Source organism: Camelus bactrianus, chromosome 16 (assembly GCF_048773025.1).
Source record: "Camelus bactrianus isolate YW-2024 breed Bactrian camel chromosome 16, ASM4877302v1, whole genome shotgun sequence".
Classification (NCBI taxonomy): domain Eukaryota; kingdom Metazoa; phylum Chordata; class Mammalia; order Artiodactyla; family Camelidae; genus Camelus; species Camelus bactrianus.
Genome location: NC_133554.1, coordinates 43,588,302 through 43,609,640, shown reverse-complemented (window position 1 = coordinate 43,609,640; position 21,339 = coordinate 43,588,302). Strand labels below are relative to the sequence as shown.

Genomic DNA, 21,339 nt, shown 5'->3' with positions numbered 1-21,339 from the left:
CATGAACTAAGACAACCACTAACAGGCTATTAAACTTGGGGGTTTTACTCAACTTCTCTCTGCTTTGGCTACTGTATCTGTAAGACAGAAATAGTAGTGCTACCTCTCAGGATTGTTCAGAGAATTAATTTAGCTTGTAGGTGGAAAGCACTTAGAACAGTGCCCAACACGGAGTACACACTGTATACATGTAGGTGGATGGAAGGAAGGAGGGACAGGGCGGGGTTATTATTTAATGTGCACAGTTTCGGAAGATGAAGTCCTAGTGGCCATGGTTGCACAGCAGTGTGAAAAGTACTTAAAACCACAGAACTGTACACTTGACAATGGTTAAAATTTTATGCCAGGTGTATTTCACCAGAGTAAAAAAAACATGTGGGCAGTTGGGATTATCTGGGGAGAGCAAGAGGAGGGGGAAAGGGCGGTGGGCGGAAAGAGGAGATCTTGGGAAGCTGCAGTGGGGGCAAAAGCTTGGAGAAAGGGGTATTGAGTCTCCATGGCAGACAAAGAAGGAACAGTCTAGACAGGCAAGGAAAGCCCGGAGAGATTGATGTCCTCTGAAGCTACAGGAACTGAGTTAGGAGGGAGAGTTGGAGTGCCTGAGGGTTTCTGTTTCGCTTGGCTTTGAACCTGAACCTTCCCTCTGGCATCTTGATTTTGGTGGGTCTGCTTTCCTCTGCCCGCCCCCGATGGTGTCATTTCTGCTCACTGCCCACGCCGCGCCCAGACTGTCTCAAAGCCAAATCCTGGCCAGGTCTCTTCTCCCAGCTCCCTTCTCTCTTAGCCAGTTCTATTTTGTCCATTGCTGACATCCGGGGGAGACAAATGTTTTTTCATTAAAAAGACACAGAATTGAGGACTTTTCTTCTTACGTTGTTTTTATGGTTGTGAGTATATATGGCTGTACCCTGACAAACAAAAACCTTCAAACTTTGAGTTTAAAACTTAGGAATGGTTAGTTTATGGTCAAGATTCCTTTATTAACAAAAGACTTCAGTTTTCGTTTGCTGTTTACAGAACTTTGACTATTTGATTAGCCATACGTTAGGGAAACTAAAAGCTAAAAATTTACAGCAAGAAATGAAGACAATGAGATTGCAAGGAAGACAAGTTTTTTTTTTTTTTTACATCAATTACATTTGCACCCCTATCTTTTGAAGAACCAAGGGCTAGCTTGGTCTAGAGGATTTCTTCCCCTTTTTTGTTGCCTCTAGACCTTGTCTGGCTGATCATTACACAGGCATCAGAGGATTGTACACAGAGCTGTGGTTCTTAGCTCTGCCTGGAAAAAGACCTGGGAATGTTGCTTTTTTATTGATTTTATTTCTCCCAGAGTTTTCTTACTAAGTGAATTGACCTTACACAGTTAACTTGATGTAATCTAAGAAAAACAGATGAAGTATGCTTTAGAAAAAATTACACATGCTCTCACCAGCCATCTCATTTGGCAATCATTTTCCAGAGTGGTTGTCCTTCTGGGATGGGGAGGTGGGGTTCTTTTTACACATGAATGATTACATCTACATACAAGAGCTCCAAACTCTTGCTGACCTCCCTCTGGGACACCAGCTGGTACTGGGGGACAGAGCGCTGAGGCAGGCAGGGGGTCTCCCTCAAGGCTTCAGTCCCCTAAGGTTGTCTGGCTAACAGTCCTGGAGTGTCACCCAAGAGGATCTGGGCAGTCCACACACATAAACATGGCAGCTCGTCCCATAATAACAGCATTTGTGGAACACACAGGAGGAGCTCAGATGCATCCCACGGAGAAAGAGGAAATTTTTGGGTCCCTAATTGCAGCCAGAGTTCTTTGAAAGCACAGGACACTGTAGCTGGAGAACCTTCCAGGCCAGAGTTCCACATTCCTGGGCCCTCGCCTCAATATGTGAGCAACTGGATAGGTTTTCAATCCAGAAATTGTGGATTTAAATGTGATAGCTTCTCCGTTGCCCTGGTGCCCTGCTCAGCAGTCCCAGTTGTATCCTTAAATTAATTTTGAAGAAATAGGTGCTGTGCTGGGTCCATTCTCACCCACCCGGTCAAGCTGGCATGGACAGGCCTTTGTGGGGACAACTGACTTTTTCAGCCAGTGCTCGTGAACTTGTCCACTTAGCCAATACATTTGGAGACAGGGATGGCTTCTGATTTGCAGCAGCTAAGTTTCTGTCCTTAAACTTGCTCACACTGATTTGCCCCGAGGTTTTGGGACAACTGAGGGCCCCCAAAGCCTCAGATATAGAGCCCAGAAAGGGAGGGTGGTCTAGGGGGTGTGTGTGTCTTAGTGATTTCCTTTCTCTGTGGGCATCTGCATTCATGAGTCACCAGCTGGGCCGAAGGCTCCTCTCCCAGAAGGACAGGTGTCCAGACTTGGGGAGGCCTGGCTGGTGTTGGAGGAAGGTGGTGAGAGGAGGCTTGGGTGGCAGCTAAAAGACCTGAGAAACAGCGTCCCTGGAGCTGTTCCCCGGATTCACTCTGGTCCTGTCTGGCCACTGTATGACTCCATGAGAATTGTGGGAAGGGGCTGCTAGGACAGAGATGCTGGCCAGAACTTTCTGGGAGACTTCAAGGCAGCTTCCTATCCGAGAGTCCCTGCAAGATGCAAGGGGCTGCCCTGGGTGGGTGGGAAAAGGTGAAGGTGGGTTTGAAGTGGGGGTAGTTGGTAGGGGGCTCAGATCTCAGTCTTTCTTTCTTTTTTTCCCTCCCTGGAGAATCTCACTCTGAACTTGGAGAGGCTGCAGAGTCACCATCCTCGAGGTCCTGCCCATGGGGGGAGATGGGCTGACCTCCCTTCACACGCTTCCACTTCATCCTTCGGTTCTGGAACCACACTTTGACCTGATAAAGGAAGCAAAGTAGCCGGGTCACTTCCGGGAAGGTGAGAGCACCTGCTCAAGCTAGCCAGGGTGCAGCTCCAGGGACCCCACTCCTCCAAAGGCTCCAGGAATTGAGACCAAAGGGAGGACCCACCTATCTGCCCAGAGCTGGGTCTTGTGTCTCCAGAATAAAGAAAGTGTGATAGAGAGAAGATGGGTTTTAACGTCTACATTGGCCCCACCCCCTTGCACAAGCCCCGTCCCTCCTGTGGCAACATCCCCTTTCTCTAGTGCCTATCACTCAAGGATCTGGGTGCAGAGAATCACCAGCCTCACCCTCAGGCACAATTATAAAGCACTTTTCAGCTTAGATAGCTCTGGTCTGGACATCTCAAATGAGCTTCAGCATTTACCTGCAGGCAAATCTTTGGGTAGGGTTAAGACCCTGTTTTCCAGATGGAGACCCAGAGAGGTTAGGGGAAGACATGTCACAGAGATATCAGGGCTAGGAAGTGGTAGAGGCAGGGTTTGTATCTAAGTCCTCTGATTCTAAATCCAGTACTCTGGCAGAGCACTTTATCAACTGAAAGCCGCTATCAATATAAAGTAATATATTAAAAATAATAATTATAATATCTTAGTCCATGTCAGAGCACAGGTATGGATGAAATGCTGAGGGAAAGCCCAAAAGAAAGGTCTAGGAAGTTTTTCTCAGAGTATACCCAGGAACCAGCTGCATATCCAAATCACCCGGAGAACTTATTAGAAACGCAGATTCCTAGTCCCAAGCATTATTATTGCAAAATCGCTCTCCATAGCTCCGGAATCTGCATTTTAAACAAGGAGCTGGGTGATGCCACTGCACACTCAAGTTTGGGAATAACCAGATCAGAGTTTCCATACCCGGCTGCATGTGAGAATCACCTGGGAGACCTTTGAAGAATTCTGATGTCTAGACACCCCCCACCCTCCTCCTCCCTGAGTCCAACGAAAACAGTCTCTCAGGGAGGAGTCCAGACATCAGTGTTACTAGAATCTCTGCGGGTGATTCTCAGGTTCAGCTACAGTTGAGAACCACTGGACTGGGCGCAGGGAGAAGAGAAAGGAGAAGGTTCAGGGAGGAGTGGGGGAAAGGGAGGGGGATAAAAGAACACAGGAAAGGAGGGATTGGGGGGTGGGGGGTTGGTGGGGGCTGTCCCCTGGGCCACACCTGCCGCTCGGAGAGGTCCAGGTTTACCGCGATCTCATATCTCCGGAGCCGGGTCAGGTAGTTGTGATGAGCGAACTCGGCCTCCAGCTCCCGCAGCTGCTCCTTGGTAAAGGCCGTCCGCTCCTTGCGGGCCTTGCTGCCGCCCTCCGGCTTCCCTCGGTTCTCCTGGTTGTCTGGGGAGAGAGGGCCCCAAACGGGGAAGACGTGGGTAGCAGGGACCTTGGTTCCCTTTCTTTTGTCCTCAGGCAGTGATGCAGCCTTTCCCTGTCTCTCTTATTTTTAAAGGATGCTGAGAACAAACCCACAGTGTCCCTTTATCTTTCCTTCTAGGTTCTTAACCCTCAGAGAATTGGAAAGTTTTTTGGATCCCAAACTCAAGTGCCCTCCCAACCCCCAACTGTTTTTAGTTTCCAAAGCATAAGAAGGTACCCTTGACTGGATAATGATCTCTACCACCCAGGCCACCCTGGGCTTGATATCAGTAGTGGCTGTAAGCTTCTGGGGCAAGAAGCTCTAAAACAGAGGTTCTCTGTCCTCAGCGACATCAGCATCACCCAGGAACTTGTTAGAAATGCAAATCCTTGGGCCTCGCCCCATACCTGCTGAATCAGCAGCTCTGGGGGTGGGGCCGAGTGATCTGTATTCACAAGCCTTCCAGGTGATTCTGACCCATGGTCAAGGTTACAAACCACAGTTCTAAAACCTTGCTACTCAAAGGGCGCTCTGGTGGCAACAGTAGTGTGGCCAGGGAGCAGATCAGACTTGCAGATCTCCAGCCCTGCATGCCCCATCCCCAGACTTACTGAGTCAGAATCTGCTTTTTACAAAGATCCCCAGCGGAGTTGTGTGCATGTGTAAATTGAGAAGTGCTGCTGCTTTAGGTTTCTTTGCCCCTTGGACACCGAGAGGGGCCAAGTCTGGAAAGTTCATTTTTGAAGGAGACTCTGAGTTAGACACAGCAGGGGCTCAGTCATAGCTGCTAACTGGGATGCAGGGGCCACGCACCTTACAAATATCAGCCACTTAATCCTCACAGTAACTCAGCCAGGTGAGTTCTAGGATGAGCCCCATTTTATAGACCAGAAAACTAAGCACAGAGAAGTGAAGCAAGTTGTCCAAGTTCATCCAGTTCATCTGGCCAGTGAGTGGCTGGGGCAGGAATCCAACTCAGGCAGTTTGACTCACACACAGTTCCAATGAAATATATGTAGGAAAGGTTTCCAAACTGTGAAGGGCAGTACACGCAGAAGGGACTGTATCGTGATCTGAGCAGGGTAAGGGGCGGCTCTGTTTCACTTCAGTGGTAGTGGTGGGTGGAGAAGGGCGCAGGAAGGAGGCCAACACACCTACACAATTCACTACCAGTGCGTGCCACGTGGCCGGGGAAGGGCTCCAGGAACCACTTTTCACGCAGGGCTCTAAAAGTTAGAAGGCTTTCACTTCATTGTCCTTGTTTTACAGACAGAGAAGCCGGCCAAGCAGCCAGATCGTCTAGTGGACTGGGGATGTAGAGACCCCTCGTCCACCCCGTGTTCCCATTGGGAATATCAGCCAGCCCCCAACCCCCGCCGCGTTCCTTCTCGAGCTTTCCACTCAGTCCCCTTGTATTTCAGGCGGCCTGTCCCCTGCCCCAGCGCCACGCATCCAGGAACCAAGGAGAAGGGCCCCGAGAGGCGGCTTGGGCGCGGGGAGGCGCGCGGGACGGCCATGGGGACCCCAGCCCGGCGTCCCCAGGGAAGCCGAAAAGGGGGAGGAGGGGCCGCCCGCGGGGGTCCCCGCAGCCCCGATGTCCCGCTGCCCGCGCCTGGTCCGGGTGGGCCGCCTGCCGGGCGCGCCCGGGGGCGGGGAAGGAAGGGGGCGAGTTCTCCGGCCGGGCTGCCTGCCCAGACCCTTCCGGAAGCGGAGCGGGGGCTGGAGGGGAAGGACGGGCTGCTCGGCCCGGGTCCCCCAGGAGTCCTCAGCCTTGGCCGCTGCGGGTGCGGTTGGGAGGTGCTCACGCAGTGGAGGGACGACCGTCCTGGAGCACATCCCCACCCAAGCACCCAGAGGAAGGCCGGGAAACTCGGCTCGTTTCCCATCCGCTCCTGTCCCAGGGCTCAGTGTTTCCCAGCCTTGCCTTTTCACAGCAGAGGGGCTATCAAACCCCAAGGACTTGCCCCGAGGTTTAAATCCTGAATCTATTTGCTGGAGCCTCTGAAGAAGTCATTTAACTTCGCTGGGTTTCAGTCCCCTCGTCCAGAAGTCTACCTCCCAGCGTTACTGGGAAGACTGGACAAGCTACTGTGTGTGAGAAATGCTTTTAAGTCTTTAAAGCGCTGGACCAATATACAGTATTCTTCTAATTCTTCAGTTCCTTGAGATGCCACCTGACGGCTGGGATGGTAACAGCTGTCCTTTCTCGGAGGCTTCCACCGGCTAAGATGCAGTCACTGCTTATCCTCCCCACACAGCACCCGCAGGGGCAGGGACTATGATTATCCCGTTTAGCATGGTCATGTGGATTTGTGTGATAATTTGATTAATGGCTCTCTCTCCCCAGGGATGTAACTGCTTTTTCTCACTTGCTACTGCACCTGGCACATAGGAGGTACTTGCTAAATGTTTGCTAAATCCTTCTCAGTATACAGAGACAGAAGCAGCCTCAGAAGGGCCCAGGAACTTCCCCAGTGTGCTGGGCAGCTTTAGGGCAGCAGAACTGAGATTCAAATCCACATCTACCAGACTAGAGCCATCAACCCTGGCGTCAGGTTCTCCATCTCTCATCCAGCTGGCTGGGGGCTGGACCTGGACCATGGCAGCTCTGCTTGTCTGCACTTCCAGGGCTCCTGGGGGTCCTGTCTTGGGTTGATGCCCACACCCACCCTCCCCTTCTTCTAGGCCTGCTTAGGTGTGCACAGGTACCTGATGGAATCCCCCTGAACACCCCCCACCCCTGGAGTCCTGCACATAATCCTTCCTAGAGACAAGAGGGAAGATGGGGAGAGGAGCCCTTTGGAGCTAGTCTTGGACTGGCTATGGGGACAGCTGACCATTGACAACTGGGCCAAATCTTTCCCCAGCCACTCACCTCTCTCATCTCTTATCATCCTGACTTTGGCACCGAGGCCTCAAGATGAGCTAGGAACCAAGTGTCTGAGCCCCTTTGGAACCTTGGGGCAATACCCACTGAAGGGGGTGGGATCCGGCACTGGGAGGACCCTTGTCCCACATCAGCTTCCCAGAGGGATAAGAACTTCCACCACGGTTAGAAATGACAAAAGGGCCAAGAGTCTGGCAAGCTAGTTCTTAAAACAGAAGTGGAAGTTATGGTTCTCTTTGCTCTGCAACAGTATAAAAAAATTACAAGATTTTCATCAAGATAGGAAAAGACAAAGACAAACTGTGAGCACTTTTCAGCCATTTCTGGCCAGGGAGTGTCCGTTCTGCTGGCTCACAGGCATAGTTCAAATGCACACTTCCCCCAGGGTGGTGTGATCCCAGGAGAGTACACCTTTGCTGGGAGCCTCCCTCCCATCTCTGGGCCTCAGTTTCCCTGTGGGTAGAGGTATGGGATTGGGCTGGGCCTTCTTTCCCCTGGGGAGCCGGTGTCAGAGTTCTTTTCCAATACGCAGCCCTGATGCCCTCTCCTCTCCCTACTCTCTTTTCTGTTGAGAACCTTTGGCCTTGAATCTGAGGTCCCTTCCAATTTCAGATTCTTGTCTTGGCCTCAGATTCTTCCCTTCAGTCAGATGGGAGAAACTATGTGTTGTGTGTTCTGTCCCAAGACCCTCTGCAGCCTTCAATGTCCTCAGCCCAAAGACTGGAGCTACATAGGGGAACTTCTCTCTCCTTCTGACATGCACAGCTCCCCAAGCCTGGAGCTGCGTGGAGGGGAGCTGTGTTTGTAGAGATTTCTGAGGACCCATTGGAGAGCCTGGGCCTTAGCTGACCCTAAGAAAGCGCTCTCTGACCTTGGCCAAGTCCCTGAAGTTCTCTGAGCTTCAGTTTCCTCATTTGTAAAACAGAATAGTTGCATGCACTGTGATTAGAAAGCTGCTGTGAAGGTAAGTGAGATGGTAACATGTGTGAACACTTAGCACAGTGCCTGGCACACAGTTGAGACTCCTTTTGAAAAAACCGTCAGGAAAGATTCTACCGGAGACAGTGCTGGAGAGATGACTCACAGGCGGAGGTGAAGCACAATGGATGCTTCTGCAGGCACCAGAACTGCGTGAAAGGGATGCCTTTTATATGTCTGGCCTTTTCACTCTTCCTGTTCTCCACTACTTTTGTACATCTGTGCATGAATCTGGGTCTCTGGCCACTGTGGCTTCCAGGCAGAGTAACTTGAATTGATCAGACTGAGGAGATACATCAGTCCTCTTGGTCTTGATTCTTTCTCAGGGCCAGCCGCACCTCTTCCCTGACTGCAGAGGGAGGAGGCTGGCTCTTGGCTGGCTGCTTCTGTGGTTAAGGAGGAGCCACCCGGCCCCGCCCCATACTCCGCACACCCTCAGAGGAGCAGGGCCATGACGGAACGGTCCGCAGTGCCCAGAGAAACGCAAACAGGATGTGTGTGTGATTGTGGTTTCCACTGTGAGCTTTTACACCATCCAAGGTAAATTATTTCATAAATAGTTGTCACGTTTGGCAGGACTTCTTAAAGTTAGCAGACAGCTTTATCGGAACTATGGGGAGGTTCAGATCGACCTTAGGAAACATGCCTTTTTGGAGCCCTGTATTCCTACTCCCCAACTCTCTCAGCCATTTAACATAAATTTCTAGCCAAGACCAGATAGACAGCCACATGCCTCATATTCAAATAGCACTTTGCAGTTGACAGTGGATTTCTTTTCTCCAGAGATAAACTTATTTTGGGCTTTCCTCTTTACAACAGAATCATGGAATAGTAGAGCAGGAAGGGGACTTAGAGATGATCTGCTGTGGCCTTTTCATTTTACAGGTGAGCCTAGAGAAGGGAAGAGACTTAAGGACACACAGCAAGCGAGTGGCAGAATTGGGCTGAGAATCCAGGTTTCCTTGACAGGAAGCTATTTCCACACTATCAGGCTATCTTCCTATTGTGTCCTCTGAATTGTTATGTCAGGAAGGTAGGTACACATCAGCCTATTGAACAGATGAGGAAATTAAGACCCGGAGATGTGGGCTTGCTCAAAGTTCCCTGGGACCAGTCCAGGCTATAGTCACCATGTCATGCTGCACTGCGGGGATGAGGAGTATGGAGCTGTGCTCAGTCCGGGGATGGCATCTGGGTCTGGGTCTTAGCATCTGCCTCTCTGGGACTCCCCAGCGAGGAAAGGGGAGGGGATACTTGGGGCATGGTGTCAGTAGGTGAGACCCCAGCAAATCCTCTGACCATGGTGTCTGTAGCTTCCTGGGCTCTCACAGCACAGACCTTTAATGTCCTCCTTAGTGTGGATGCTTTCAATTTCAGAGGGAGGAGTCAGAGCCCTCGAAATAGACAAGACCTGGATGGAGCCAGTCCAGAGGCCAGCTGGGCGTTTGCATCTGGCCCGCCCTGGCTTCCTGGGACCAGGCTGCATTTCTCTCTGGGCCCCATGCCACCTCAGTGTCCAGGCCCTTTCCCTCTCCTGTGGGTGCTTGAAGAGACATGGTAGGGCTCCCAGCCTCTTTGAGGAGCCCAGCAGGGGGAATGGGGAATTCAGGGTATGTTTTCTGAGTTGGGAGTGCCTGGAGCGGGCTGGTGTCTTTGCTGAGAGTCTCGGGTGAGTGGGGTGGTGAGGGTGGGCGGTGATGGGGGAGAGTGGACTAGACAGGGTGGGGAGATGGAGTAGGGGAGCCACAGAAAAAGGGAGCAGAGAAGTGGAGGGGAGGCAGTGGAATGAGAGGTGGGAGCCACAGCGAGCTTCTGAAATGGCTGGCGGAGGCATAGGCAGTGCTGGGCTTTGTGTTTATAAATTCCAGATGTCACCCTCGGCTGTCACCAAAGAAAGTGTAGGCTTCAGGACCCAGGCCCCACTGCTCACACTGCTCCACCACCATGGAATTCAGGGAAAACATGAAATAAAAAAGGCTGGAGTTGGGGTGAGGGCTGGGAGAGGAGTCGTGGCCAGAGACAAGGGAAGCTGGATTCAGTGAGCAGAGCGGGCACTGGGGAAACTGGCTCCGGGGGCCTCAGGGGTCCCAAGTCCTGCCCCTCAGAAAGGGTTGGGTATGGAGATGAGATCACCTGGAGGGGTATTCAATGTCATGCTTGTGACCCAGGTGACATAAGAAGAGATTAGTACACACAGAAAGACAGCAGGGATGGACATGCACAGAGGAAAGACCATGTTGAGGACATGACAAGAAGGCGGCCTGGGGGATGGGTGTGTAACTCAGTGGTAGAGCGCATGCTTATCATGCACAAGGTCCTGGGTTCAATTCCCACTACCTCCATTAAAAATTTTTAAAAAGTATTTTTTAAAATAAAAATAAAAAATAAACAGAATAAAGAATATTTAAAAAAGAAAAGGGAAAAGAAGGCGGCCGTTTGCCAGCCAAAGAGAGAAGCCTCAGTAGAAACCAAACCTGCCAACATCTTGATCTTGAATTTCCAACTTCCAGAACTGTGGGAAAATAGATGTCTGTTGTTTCAGCTACCCAGTTTGTGGTATTTTTGTTACTACGGCAGCCCAACCAAACTAAGATGTCCCCAAACTCCCCGTAGGAAGTGCTTACCACTGGGAAGTGAGATGGAGTAAGGCCATGAGGGGTGCTTGGCAAGGCTGATGGAAGCCCATAGAGACCTCTCTGCAAATTAGAAAAAGGTGCCCTTTCCTCTAGACTGGAGAACACAGCCTCTTGTCCATGTGACAGCTGACTGGGTCCTCTAGCTGCCCAGCCATGAGCCCCCTAAATGCCTGGCCATGGTGGATCCAATTTATTGCTCAGCCACAGCAGTTCCACTTGCTTCCCAGCCATGGTGGTACTTGGGATCGGACCCCAGTACCTGGTGGGGAGTTCCTGTGAATCAGCCCAGCCTGCACATGGATGTTTATGTATCTTTCTGACCCCAGCACTCACTCTGAGTCTTGGCTGGTTTTATGATTGAATTTTGGCTCTCTGCATCCTTTTTCACAAGTAAGTCTGTAAAAGTCCTGATGCATTTTACAGAAGCAGATCACACATGGTGAAAATCCTCATGCCAGGTGGTAGAGCAAATCTCAGAGAGAAAGTGAGAAAATGAATGAGTGAGTGCCAGACTACAACAGAGCCTACTGACCAGATATTGAATGTGCTTCTTCTGTGCACAAATGTTTCAGTAGGTGCTACAGAGACTGCACAGGTGAGTCAGATAGCATTCTAGCTCTCCTGACACTTCAATTTTAAGCAAAAATGCAGCTATATGCATATATATAACTCTGGATACAGGCCAACGGTGGTTTGTTAAAATGGAGATGTTATCAAGGCATCCTCCATGTGTGTGGGGAGGGAGATCAAAAAGGATACTTGGACGCTCAGCCAACTGGGAATAGAAGGAAATTACCTCAATGTAATAAAGACCATATATAAAAAGCCCACAGCTAACATCCTACTCAATGGTGAAAAACTGAAATCATTTCCTCTAAGATCAGGAACCAGGCAAGGATGCCCACTCTCACCACTTCTATTCAACATAATATTGGAAGTCCTAGCCAGAGCAATCAGGCAAGAAAAGGAAATAAAAGGCATCCAAGTTGGAAAGGAAGAATTAAAATGACCTCTGTTGTAGATGACATAATCGTTATGTGGAAAACCCTAAAGAGTCCATAAAAGCCTCTTAGAACTAATACACAAATTCAGCAAGGTTGCAGGATACAGAATCAACACACACATCCCTTGTGTTTCTATACATGAACAATGAACAATCCAAAAGGGAGATATCCCATTTATGATAGTAACAAAGAATAAAATAAAATAAAATAAAATAAAATACTTAAGAACAAATTTAAATAAGGAGGAGAAAGACTTGTACACTGAAAGTTACAAAACATTGCTGAAAGAAATTAAAGACATAAATAAATAGGAAGACATCCTGTGTTCCTGTATTAAAAGACTTCATCTTGTTAAAATGTCCATACTACCCAGAGTGATCTACAGGGTCAATGCAATCCCTATCAAAATCCCAATGGCATGTTTTGCAAAAATAGAAAAAAAAAAATCATCCTAAAATTCATACGGAATCTCAAAGAACCCTGAATAGCCAAAACAATCTTGAGAAAGAAAAATGAAGCTGGAGGCCTCATGTTTCCTGATTTCAAAACATATTACAAAGATACAGTAATCAAAACAGTATGGTACTGGGGGGAGGGTATAGCTCAGTGGTAGAGTGCATGCTTAGCATGCAGGAGGTCCTGGGTTCAATCCCCATTACCTTCGATAGAGGAATAAAGAAATAAATAAAAACCTAATTACCTCCCCCCAAAAATAAAAATAAAACTTAAAAAAATCAGGAAAAAATAAAGAAAAAGAACCATATATTAAAAAAGAAAAAGTAAGTTAAAAACAAAAAAACAACAATATGGTACTGGCACAAAAATGGACACATAGATCAATGGAATAGAATAGAGAGCCCAGAAGTAAACCCTCACAAAAATAATCAAATGATCTTCAACAAAGTTGCCAAGGCAGTGGGGAGGGTGTAGCTCAAGCAATAGAGAGCATGTTTAGCATGCACAAGGTCCTAGGTTCAATCCCTGGAATCTCTTCTAAAAATAAATAAGTAAATCTAATTACCTCCCCCCACCAAAAAACCTCAAAACCAACTAAACAAATTAAAAAAGGGGGGGGGGGCATGGCTACACAGTGCAGAAGGGAGAGTTTTCAACAAAGGGTGCCAGGAAAATTGGATCTCCACAAGCAAAAGAATGAAGTTGGATCCTTACCTAATACTACACGTAAAGATTAACTCAAAATACATTAAAGAACAAAAAATATGAGACCTAAAACTAGAAAGAAGAAAACATGGCAGGGGGATGCTTCATGACATTGGCTTTGGTAATGATTTCTTGGATATAACATTCAAAAGCACAATCAACAAAAGTAAAAATAGACAAATATGACTACATCAAACTTAAAAACTGTGCAGCAAAGGAAACAATCAACAGAATAAAAAGGCAACCTATGGAATGGGAGAAAATATTTGTGGAACATATATCTAAGGGGTTACTATCCAGAATATATAAAGAACGTCTACAAGTCAACAACAAAAATCAAACAATCCAATTTAAAAAATGAGCAAAGGACTTGAAAAGACATTTCTCCAAAGAAGATATACAAATGGCCAATAAGCATATGAAAAGATGCTCAACATCATCAATTGTTAGGGAAATACAAATCAAAACCACAATGAGATATCACCTCATACCTATTTGCATGGTTACTATTTAAAAAAAAAACAGAAAATTACACGTGTTGGCAAGGATGTAGAGAAATTGGAATTCTTGTGCACTGTTGTTGGGACTGTAAACTAGTACAGCTGCTATGGAAAACAGTATGGAGGTTCCTCAAAAAATTAAAAATAGAATTACGATATGATCCAGCAATCCTAGTTTGGGGTATATATCCAAAAGAATTCAAAGCAGGGTCTCGAAGAGATATTTACATATCCATGTTCATTGCAGAATTATTCGTAAAAGCCAAGAGGTGGAAGCAACCCAAGTGTCCATTGACAGATGAATGGATAAAGAAAATGTGGTATAAGTATACAATGAAATATTACTCAGCCTTGAAAAAAGAAAGAAATCCAATTATATGCTACAACACGGATAAGCCTCGAGGACATTGTGCTAAGTGAACTAAGCCAGTCACAAAAAGACCGATACTGCTTGATTCCACTTATATGAGGAATCTAAAGTAGTTGAATTCTTAGAAACAGAAAGTAGAATGCCGGTTGCTAGGGCTCGTGGGGAGAGGATGAAGGGGAGTTGTTTTCCAATGGGTATAGAGTTTTTGTTTTATAAGATGAAAAAGTTCTACAGATCCATTGCACAACAATGTGCATGTAGTTAACATTACTGAATTCTACACTTAAAAGTGGTTATGATGGTAAATCTTACATTGCGTGTTTTTGACCACAATAAAAAAAAAGGAGACTTCAAATACAAGATGTTCAATGGGTAAGAAATCTCAGGAGAGCTCCTTCACAAAGTTCTAAGTTGTATTTATAAAATCAGCACAGGTTCTAAGGATACTATAGTTTGAAACTTCTAAACTATAGCTGTATGTATACGTGGAGTTAGAAAGGAAGGAAGGATTGATTCTTGGAGGAGGTGGCTTTCAAGCTGGATGTTAGAATAAGCAGGCCTTCAACAGGCAGAATTTTGGGGGGGAGAGAACGGGAAGCACTGAGCAAATGGGGCGTGGGGGGAAAAACCGGGGTGCGTTTGCAGGGCAAATAAACTGGTGTGGCTTCATGGCAAGGTGATGGAGGTGGAGGTGGGAGGGGTGGTCTGTAGAGGGAAATCAGGTGGGGAAGAGGCCAATTTGTGAAGGGTTTTTCAACCTCAAGGGAAACTGAGAGTGCTCGAAGCTGGGCAGGGGCAGGGACAGATCTTGCAGCGGAGAAATCAGGGGAGGACAAGCCCTGGGAGGCACAGGAGTTGGAGCTGCAGGAGGATGGGACAAAGCGAGGCCGGTGAAGGCAGAGTGAGTACGCGAGAGCCTCGGCCGACCAGCGGTATGGAGCCCGGGCACCGCTCCGGTGCTCACCTTACCCCGGCTGATCACACGCGACCTTCCCTTGAACCCCGTCAGGAAATCACTGCAAAATCCTTCATTCCCATAAATTAAAGACGGCAACGGTAGCAACGACAGATTGGGGGCAAACAACAGTGGCCTCGCAGCTGTTCCTGCCAGCAGGGGTCTTTAACACCCCCTGATCCGGGGGCGGGAGTGGTTGGGGCGAGTTAACATCACACCCGTCTCCTAAATCAGTTTTGTGCTGTGAACCAACAGAAGATCTCAGGGTAGGGGCCAGGGAGCCCTGGTTTCCTGATTGTTTCCTTGAGGGACAGGGGAGCAAGGGGAACTGGCAGAGGAAGGAGAGGCGAGGGCAGAAGGCGTTCTTCTTGAAATGAACTTCCAGTAACTTTCTGTTGTGGACCCTGCCTGACCAGGCCAGCCAGTATGGGACACAAATTTACCAGGTACAACTCACCTCCTTTCTCAGCCTCTCCAGCACATCCCTTAGCTCCAAGCTCCTAGCTGATGGCAACTGGATTTCAGAACCAACAATATTTGCAAGAAGTTCCCACATTTTAAACTCCAGACTCAGGAATTTCTAAGACAGCATATATGAAATATTGAATTCTAACTGTCCCCGTAAACCTAGGGCTGTTTGTCAGAGTCTATATTCTGAAGGCCGCAGCCTCTCTGCTCGATGGTGAAGCACTACGGAAAACACGTTTCTGATCAATGCTGTTAACCTTCTAGAAATGGCTCAGCAGGGGCCAGAGTGAGGTGTGTGAGGCACTTGAGTGCAAAATACAAGGGGTGTCAAAAACCTCAATAATCAAGAGAAAGAATATTTGACTGCAGTGTTTTCAAAAATCAAAAGTAATACCAAAAGTAATACCAAAATTCCACGATGGGCAGAATGTCCAAATTTTAACTAGAGAATCCAACCAGTGGCTCAGGATGGGTAGGGTGGGGTCGGGGTTTCTTTGTGGGTTTGTCTTTTGTGAACTGACTTCCAGATTCCTGGAGCTGGTTGTGAGCCTGGCCCATTGCTTTCTCTTTTCTTTAGACTCTTAAAAGCTGATCTCTCCTGCCTCCTTCCCCTTCGGTTAAATTCCAAAGGAAGATGCAAGCAACTGGGCAATAAAGATTTCAGTGCTGAACAGAGTGGGTCTGGAACCCCAGAGTGAATGAGAGTCAGCTTGCAGTGCCCTGCATTGTGTGACTGCTGCTTCTGCTGCTGGTCCTGAGGGGACCTAGAGGGAGAGCCCAGGGCCCCTCCTGAATGGGAATCTGCCCCGACCAGAGGCTGACCCCTATGAAGAGGGTGTCCGCGTGCTCTGGGTGGTCAGCTGCTTGGTACATGAGCAGTGCCATCCATGGGCCACTCACCAGAAGGAAAGATGGTGCGTTTGGGTCTTGCTGAAACATGGAATGATTTTGCCTAAGCCCAGCCCTTGGCTTTGCCCACACCTTCCCAATGCCCTTGGCTCACAGTTCCCTGGAAAGCCACTGGATGCAGCCAAGGTGGCTGTGGGCAGAGATGGAGGAGCTACAGTGGCAGGCGGGGAGAGAGGGGAGGGAAGGGGAGAGGAGAGGAGAGCTCAAAGAGGCTCCAGCCAAGTGGCTGAGCGCTCTTTGGAGAGGAGAAGCAGAAAGTGCCCCATTCTCGGCAAATCTCCAGCCAGGCCTAGGAATAGTTCAGGATTTAACCAGCAGAGATTAAAAGGGCCCTTCTATTGAGCACCCAGGTGGCATATGATTATTATCATCCACTGTGAGCACACTGAGGGGCTTCTTCAAGCATGGAGACCAAATATTTCAAAACAAGGATTGTGCTTGGAGTCTGCTGAAGAGCGTAGGATTTGGGGTCTGAAGTCTGGGGTTTGAGCATTCTTTTGGGTGACCAGTTGTCCCTGGGGACACTGAACTTTCAGTGCTAAAACCAGAAAAGTCCTGGGTAAACTGAGATGAGTGGGTTACTCTATTTTGACTCCATTCTAGCCATATTCCCCTCAGACTTTTCAGTCTTCTGTTTTCCACGCGTCAAGAATCGAATCAAAGACCTGCTGCACCAAACTCGAAAACTTGTGGGACTCAAAAGAGCTATTGTATGTTTCTTGTAGCACCTTGAACCCCCTCAATCCTAGCACATCCCAGGCAAGCTTCTGCTGGCCTCTCCTCCAGTTTGAGCTCTTTCGGGGCAAGACCACCTTATTCGTCTCTGCAGCCCCAGGGCCTCTGCCAGTGCTTGGCAAAGAAGATGCTCAGGAACTCTGCGCTATGCTGAGAGTGTTCTATAAGGCAGAGCAGAGAGAGTTCTTGTTGGTTGGTTGGTACCCTCCTTTTCTGCTAGCCCCCGGTTAGCCCCATGAAAGGTCCTCCATAGGTTCAGACAGACAAATGTACCCTGAGGGCGGCCATCGGGAGGACATAGTAGGGCGGTGGGGGTAGGAGGCAAGGACACTGTCTGGTTCTGGGCAAGGTGGGGACAGGGAACCAGACAAAAGGTGAACAGGCCATGAGAGAAGCCAGGGAGGTACCATGGGGAGATGAGGAAATAGCAGGTCCCCATCACCAGGAGGAGATGGACTCTAGCTGGGATCTTAACAAGCAAGCCAGTTCCTCCTCTGGCTTCTGGGGCTCTGGCACTGAGCTGGGCTTTCCCTGCATTCTGAGGTCCAGTGCTTGCCCTCTGTGCCTGCCTCCCTGACTCTCCCCAAGGCTGGCAGTCCCTCAGGAAGACTCTCAGAGGGGTGGCCTCTTGGGGTGGGGTCACCTAGACCTCAGCATGCTGAGTTGCCCCCTTGGCCTGGGCACAGCCCAGCAGGGCAGGGTGATACCTCATGGGCAGTCTGCCCCAAGTCTCAGCCCTTGCCTCTCGCATCCCTGCCCTATGTCTGCTTCTCTGCCTCTATTTTCCAGGAGACAGAATCCTGGTTCTGCTTAGCTGCCCAGGGTCCCAGCCTTGGTCCTGGCCCTCCGAGTCTTGGTTTCAGCACACTCCCAGAGTGAGCAAGCCCTGAGGCTCTGGGACCCTTTGGAGCTGGCTGGGGCATGGTGGGGAGAAGCATGACCCAGAGGCAGCCTGGATTCAGGAAAGCCCCTCTCCAGCCTTTGCCAGCCTGTACTCAGTGGCTCCATCCCACATGTCCTCCAAATCTTTGTAGCTCTCATTTCATTCTGTTGCTGGTACATCCTTCCTGGGGCCCAGGAGTGCTGGGGACATAGACACAGCCCCCATCACCAGAGAATCCTAGAACTCTGAGTAGAAGTAACCTTAAAGGTGACTGGTCTAGTCTCCTGACCTTGAGTAGGTTAGATTGTATTGTTCCACATTTATGGTCAGGACACCCAGCTCAGAGAGGGCAAGCAACCTCCCTAAGAGCACACAGTAAAAGAACCAGCAGCTATGCCTCAGTCACCTACCTGAACTATCCTTTTTCCGTCTGGTTGACTTCTTCTCCGTCTCATTGGCAGTGCTCCCAAGGACCTCATAGTCCTCACCTGGGCCTCCTGTGGCGTCCACCAGGCCGGGGCTGCTGGTCCCCATCTCCTTGGAGCCCCCCGCTGGGCCCGGGTTGAGTCTACGCCGGGCCCCCGAGACAGGGAAATGCCAGTCGGGGGGCTGTGGGAAGGCAGGATGCTGCTCGGTGAAGATGCGCTCCTCCCGGGGCAGGCTGTGTGGGGTGGCCGCCAGGCAGGAGGCTGAGAAGTCGGGGTATGCTGCCGTCGATGTCGCTGTCTGGAAGTCTGGTTTCTGGTGGAAGGAGAACGGGGTTGGCGGGTAGTGGGGGAGCCCTGAAGCCCCACTGCCTTCAGAGTGGGGATTTCGAAGGCAACCCCAGACCGGGGCTGGTGGGTGGGGGCCCCTCATGCAGCTGCTGGCCATTGGATCCATCTGCCGTCTGTTGCACACCTCAGTCCTTTCCAAGGCTGGATTCTTACACTTTTGATATTCAAATTGTTAAAAATGCAAAAAAAAATTTTTTTTAACCGGAGGGAAAAATGTTCAACAGAAAATTCACCCCAGGAACCAAAACAAAACCAAAACTAAAGTCGCTTCTTATGAGGACGCACACATGTGACCAGCCACACATATGCGTGCACACACCTATGTTGGACTTGGCTCCTGGCTTCCCCCCGACACACCAGCCTGCCTACTGGGGTCCCTTGTACATGTATTTGTCGCCGATGACACTAAACATTTTCACTGTCCCAGCCCGGACGCACCAGCTGATGTGTGCTTGTCTTGAAGCCCGCAGCTAATGCCTGCAGAGAGCTGGTCCAGGGCTGCTGAGACACACTTTTAAATCCTGCGGTGGGGAGAGAGTGACAAATTTCTGAAGTGAAATGTGAGAGAGGAGAGGGAGGGGTTAACCAGCACACACACGATCCCCTCCAACCAAAACCCGAGCAGGCAACTATTAATCATCAGAAACCTTATATGCACATCTAATGGGATTTGCAGATGGAGTCTTTTAAAGAAACATTGTCTGTATTTTTTTTTTTTTAAGGAGAGAGAGCAGCACACACACAATTTCTTTAATGTGCCTCCTATAACACTATGAAGTTATTTTATTGCACTGTTAACAAAATTCCCCAAGTCTTGGATTTGGAAACAGCCTTCAGTCAGATCCAGAATCCATCAAGTGCCAAATTCCAGGGAGTGAAACGGGGAATAAGTGCAAGAGACAAGTTTGCTGATTGCATTTGATTTAAAGGCCCTTCTACTGCTGCTTGCAGAAAGGAAGGTGGATTAAAAGCAATCTTTTTTTGCAAGTCTCAGCGGCCCACTAGGGTCTATAGTATAAAGAAAGACACACTCCAGAAAAAAATTATTTCTCTCGGCCCAGAGTGACATTCGCACTTTCTCAGTGACTTAAAAAAAAAAAAAATCAGATTCTTCCTTCCGCTCCTTAACCCCCAACTTCCATGTCAATTAGCCACACTCTTCTCTAGAGGGGTTTCAAGTCATTTTTCCTCCATGGTAAAGGCAAGACTCTTAGAAAAGTTCCTTGAAGTTTCTCCAGGCCTCCCCCAAATGCTCTCCGGTCCCCTAACCTTCACCCACCTGCTTCTCCTGCCCTACCCTCAGAGGCCAAGGTTTCCATGGCATCTGGGCACAGAAATAGGAGTCAGGGGGCTTCTCATTCCTGAAAAAGTTCTCTTTGGCAAATGGTTGTGTGGCCTTCCGGGCTGATGCTCGTCACAGGAAGGCCAACTCACTTCAGCCAGTCAATCAGTCTACTCAATCCACATGTCCTACCCTTTCTGGAGGGTTAATATAATTTCTTGGAGGACAACATTCCAAGCACAGGGGCCAGATCTCCTCTCCCACTGCATATTTCCACGGTCCAGAGCAGCAGGATTGGGGCTGAAATGGGTACAGATAGTAAGATCCATGTCCCTGCAGGCTGGTTCTAAAGACAACCAGGGTTCCCTGAGGAGGGACCATGGATCTCAGCTCTGCAGCCTGGAGGCTGCACACATGCTCTTCATGAAATAGGCATCCCATCTTCCGGAACAGATGGCAAGGCTGGTAGAGGAGACGCAGTCATAGCCACAAACCAGACTCACCTCTCCGCTTTGTCCAGGACTTACCTGTTGCACATACATTTCTCCTCTGAAACTCACAACCCTTCTATTATGGGTAAAGTAAGAATTGTGCTCTATATTTTACCAATGAGGACACTGAGGCTCAGACAGATAATGTGAGCTGCTCAGAAGCACATAGCTAAGAAATGATAGAACCAGGAATTGCCCTCAGGCGTCTGGCTGTCCAGTGGATGCAGAGGAAGTAGCATGGACTCTGGGGTTAGACAGACCTGAGTTCAAATTTGGGGTCTGCCACTTCCCAGCTGTGTGCCCTGGGGCAAGTCACCGCACCTCTCTGAGCTTCCATTTCTTCACGTGGGATGGTAGTTACAGCTGCCATTCACCCACTGATCTGAATGCTTCACACATCTTTCCTCGATGGATGCCCACAAAAGCCCTCTGAGGCAAGTACTTTTCTTACCTTCACCATCTTTCAGGAGAAACTTCTGAAGCACAGAGAGACCATATAACCTGCACAAGGTCACACAGCCGCGAAGTGGAGGATCCAGGTTTCAAACCCAGGCAGCCTGGCCCTACTGCACCACAATGCCCGCCTCACAGACATGGGAGAATTTTCAATGAAATCTATGTGACGTGCGAAGTGGGCAATAGAAAAATGTGACTCCCCTCCTAGCACATCTAGTTCTCCTTAATCTAGAAGATTCTGAAGGGAGACTGTGGGGCTGGGAGGCACTGAGGAAACTCGATGTAAACAGCCTTGTGAGGCCCCTCTAGGGGCTCCAGGCTGTGGAGGCTTGGGAAGGACAATATAGGAGACTGAGAGGAAGGAACACCTTCCCGGGGCCTGGCCTGCAGGCTGTAACCAGATTCCTGCTCTGGCCTTCGCATCTGGCCAAGGATCTCATCCCAGGGAGGCCCAACGCCTGGCCCTTTGCCCCTGAAAGGGTGGGCCCCGGGTCGTGAGGGGGACTGAGAGGTCAGGAGGGGCAGCGGGGAGGGGTGCGGGGGGCCCTCTGTGTGGAGATCTCAGGGCCCTGGCACCCCGGGGCCCGCACAGCTGCCGGCGTCTGTCAGCCTCCCCGCGGGGCGCGGCCGGGGGCC

At 49.4% G+C, this 21,339-nt stretch overlaps 1 protein-coding gene across 5 annotated transcripts; it reads right to left on the bottom strand.

Moving 5' to 3' along the window:
- Nucleotides 1-955: 955 nt before the first annotated feature.
- Nucleotides 956-20,722, bottom strand: MEOX1 (mesenchyme homeobox 1). 5 transcript variants are annotated; one of them, XM_045520040.2, is made up of 4 exons: nucleotides 20,699-20,722; nucleotides 18,109-18,439; nucleotides 4,021-4,193; nucleotides 956-2,832 (listed from the first exon to the last, which is right to left on the bottom strand). In XM_045520040.2, the coding sequence occupies exons 1-4, from the start codon at nucleotides 20,705-20,707 to the stop codon at nucleotides 2,710-2,712; spliced, it is 636 nt and encodes a 211-aa protein (XP_045375996.1). In that variant the 5' UTR covers nucleotides 20,708-20,722; the 3' UTR covers nucleotides 956-2,709. The 5 variants fall into 5 exon arrangements, with proteins under 5 accessions (XP_045375996.1, XP_010957873.1, XP_045375995.1 ...); XM_010959571.3 differs by lacking the exon at nucleotides 20,699-20,722 and adding an exon at nucleotides 18,913-19,016; XM_045520039.2 differs by lacking the exon at nucleotides 20,699-20,722 and having other exon boundaries at nucleotides 18,187-19,011.
- Nucleotides 20,723-21,339: the final 617 nt, after the last annotated feature.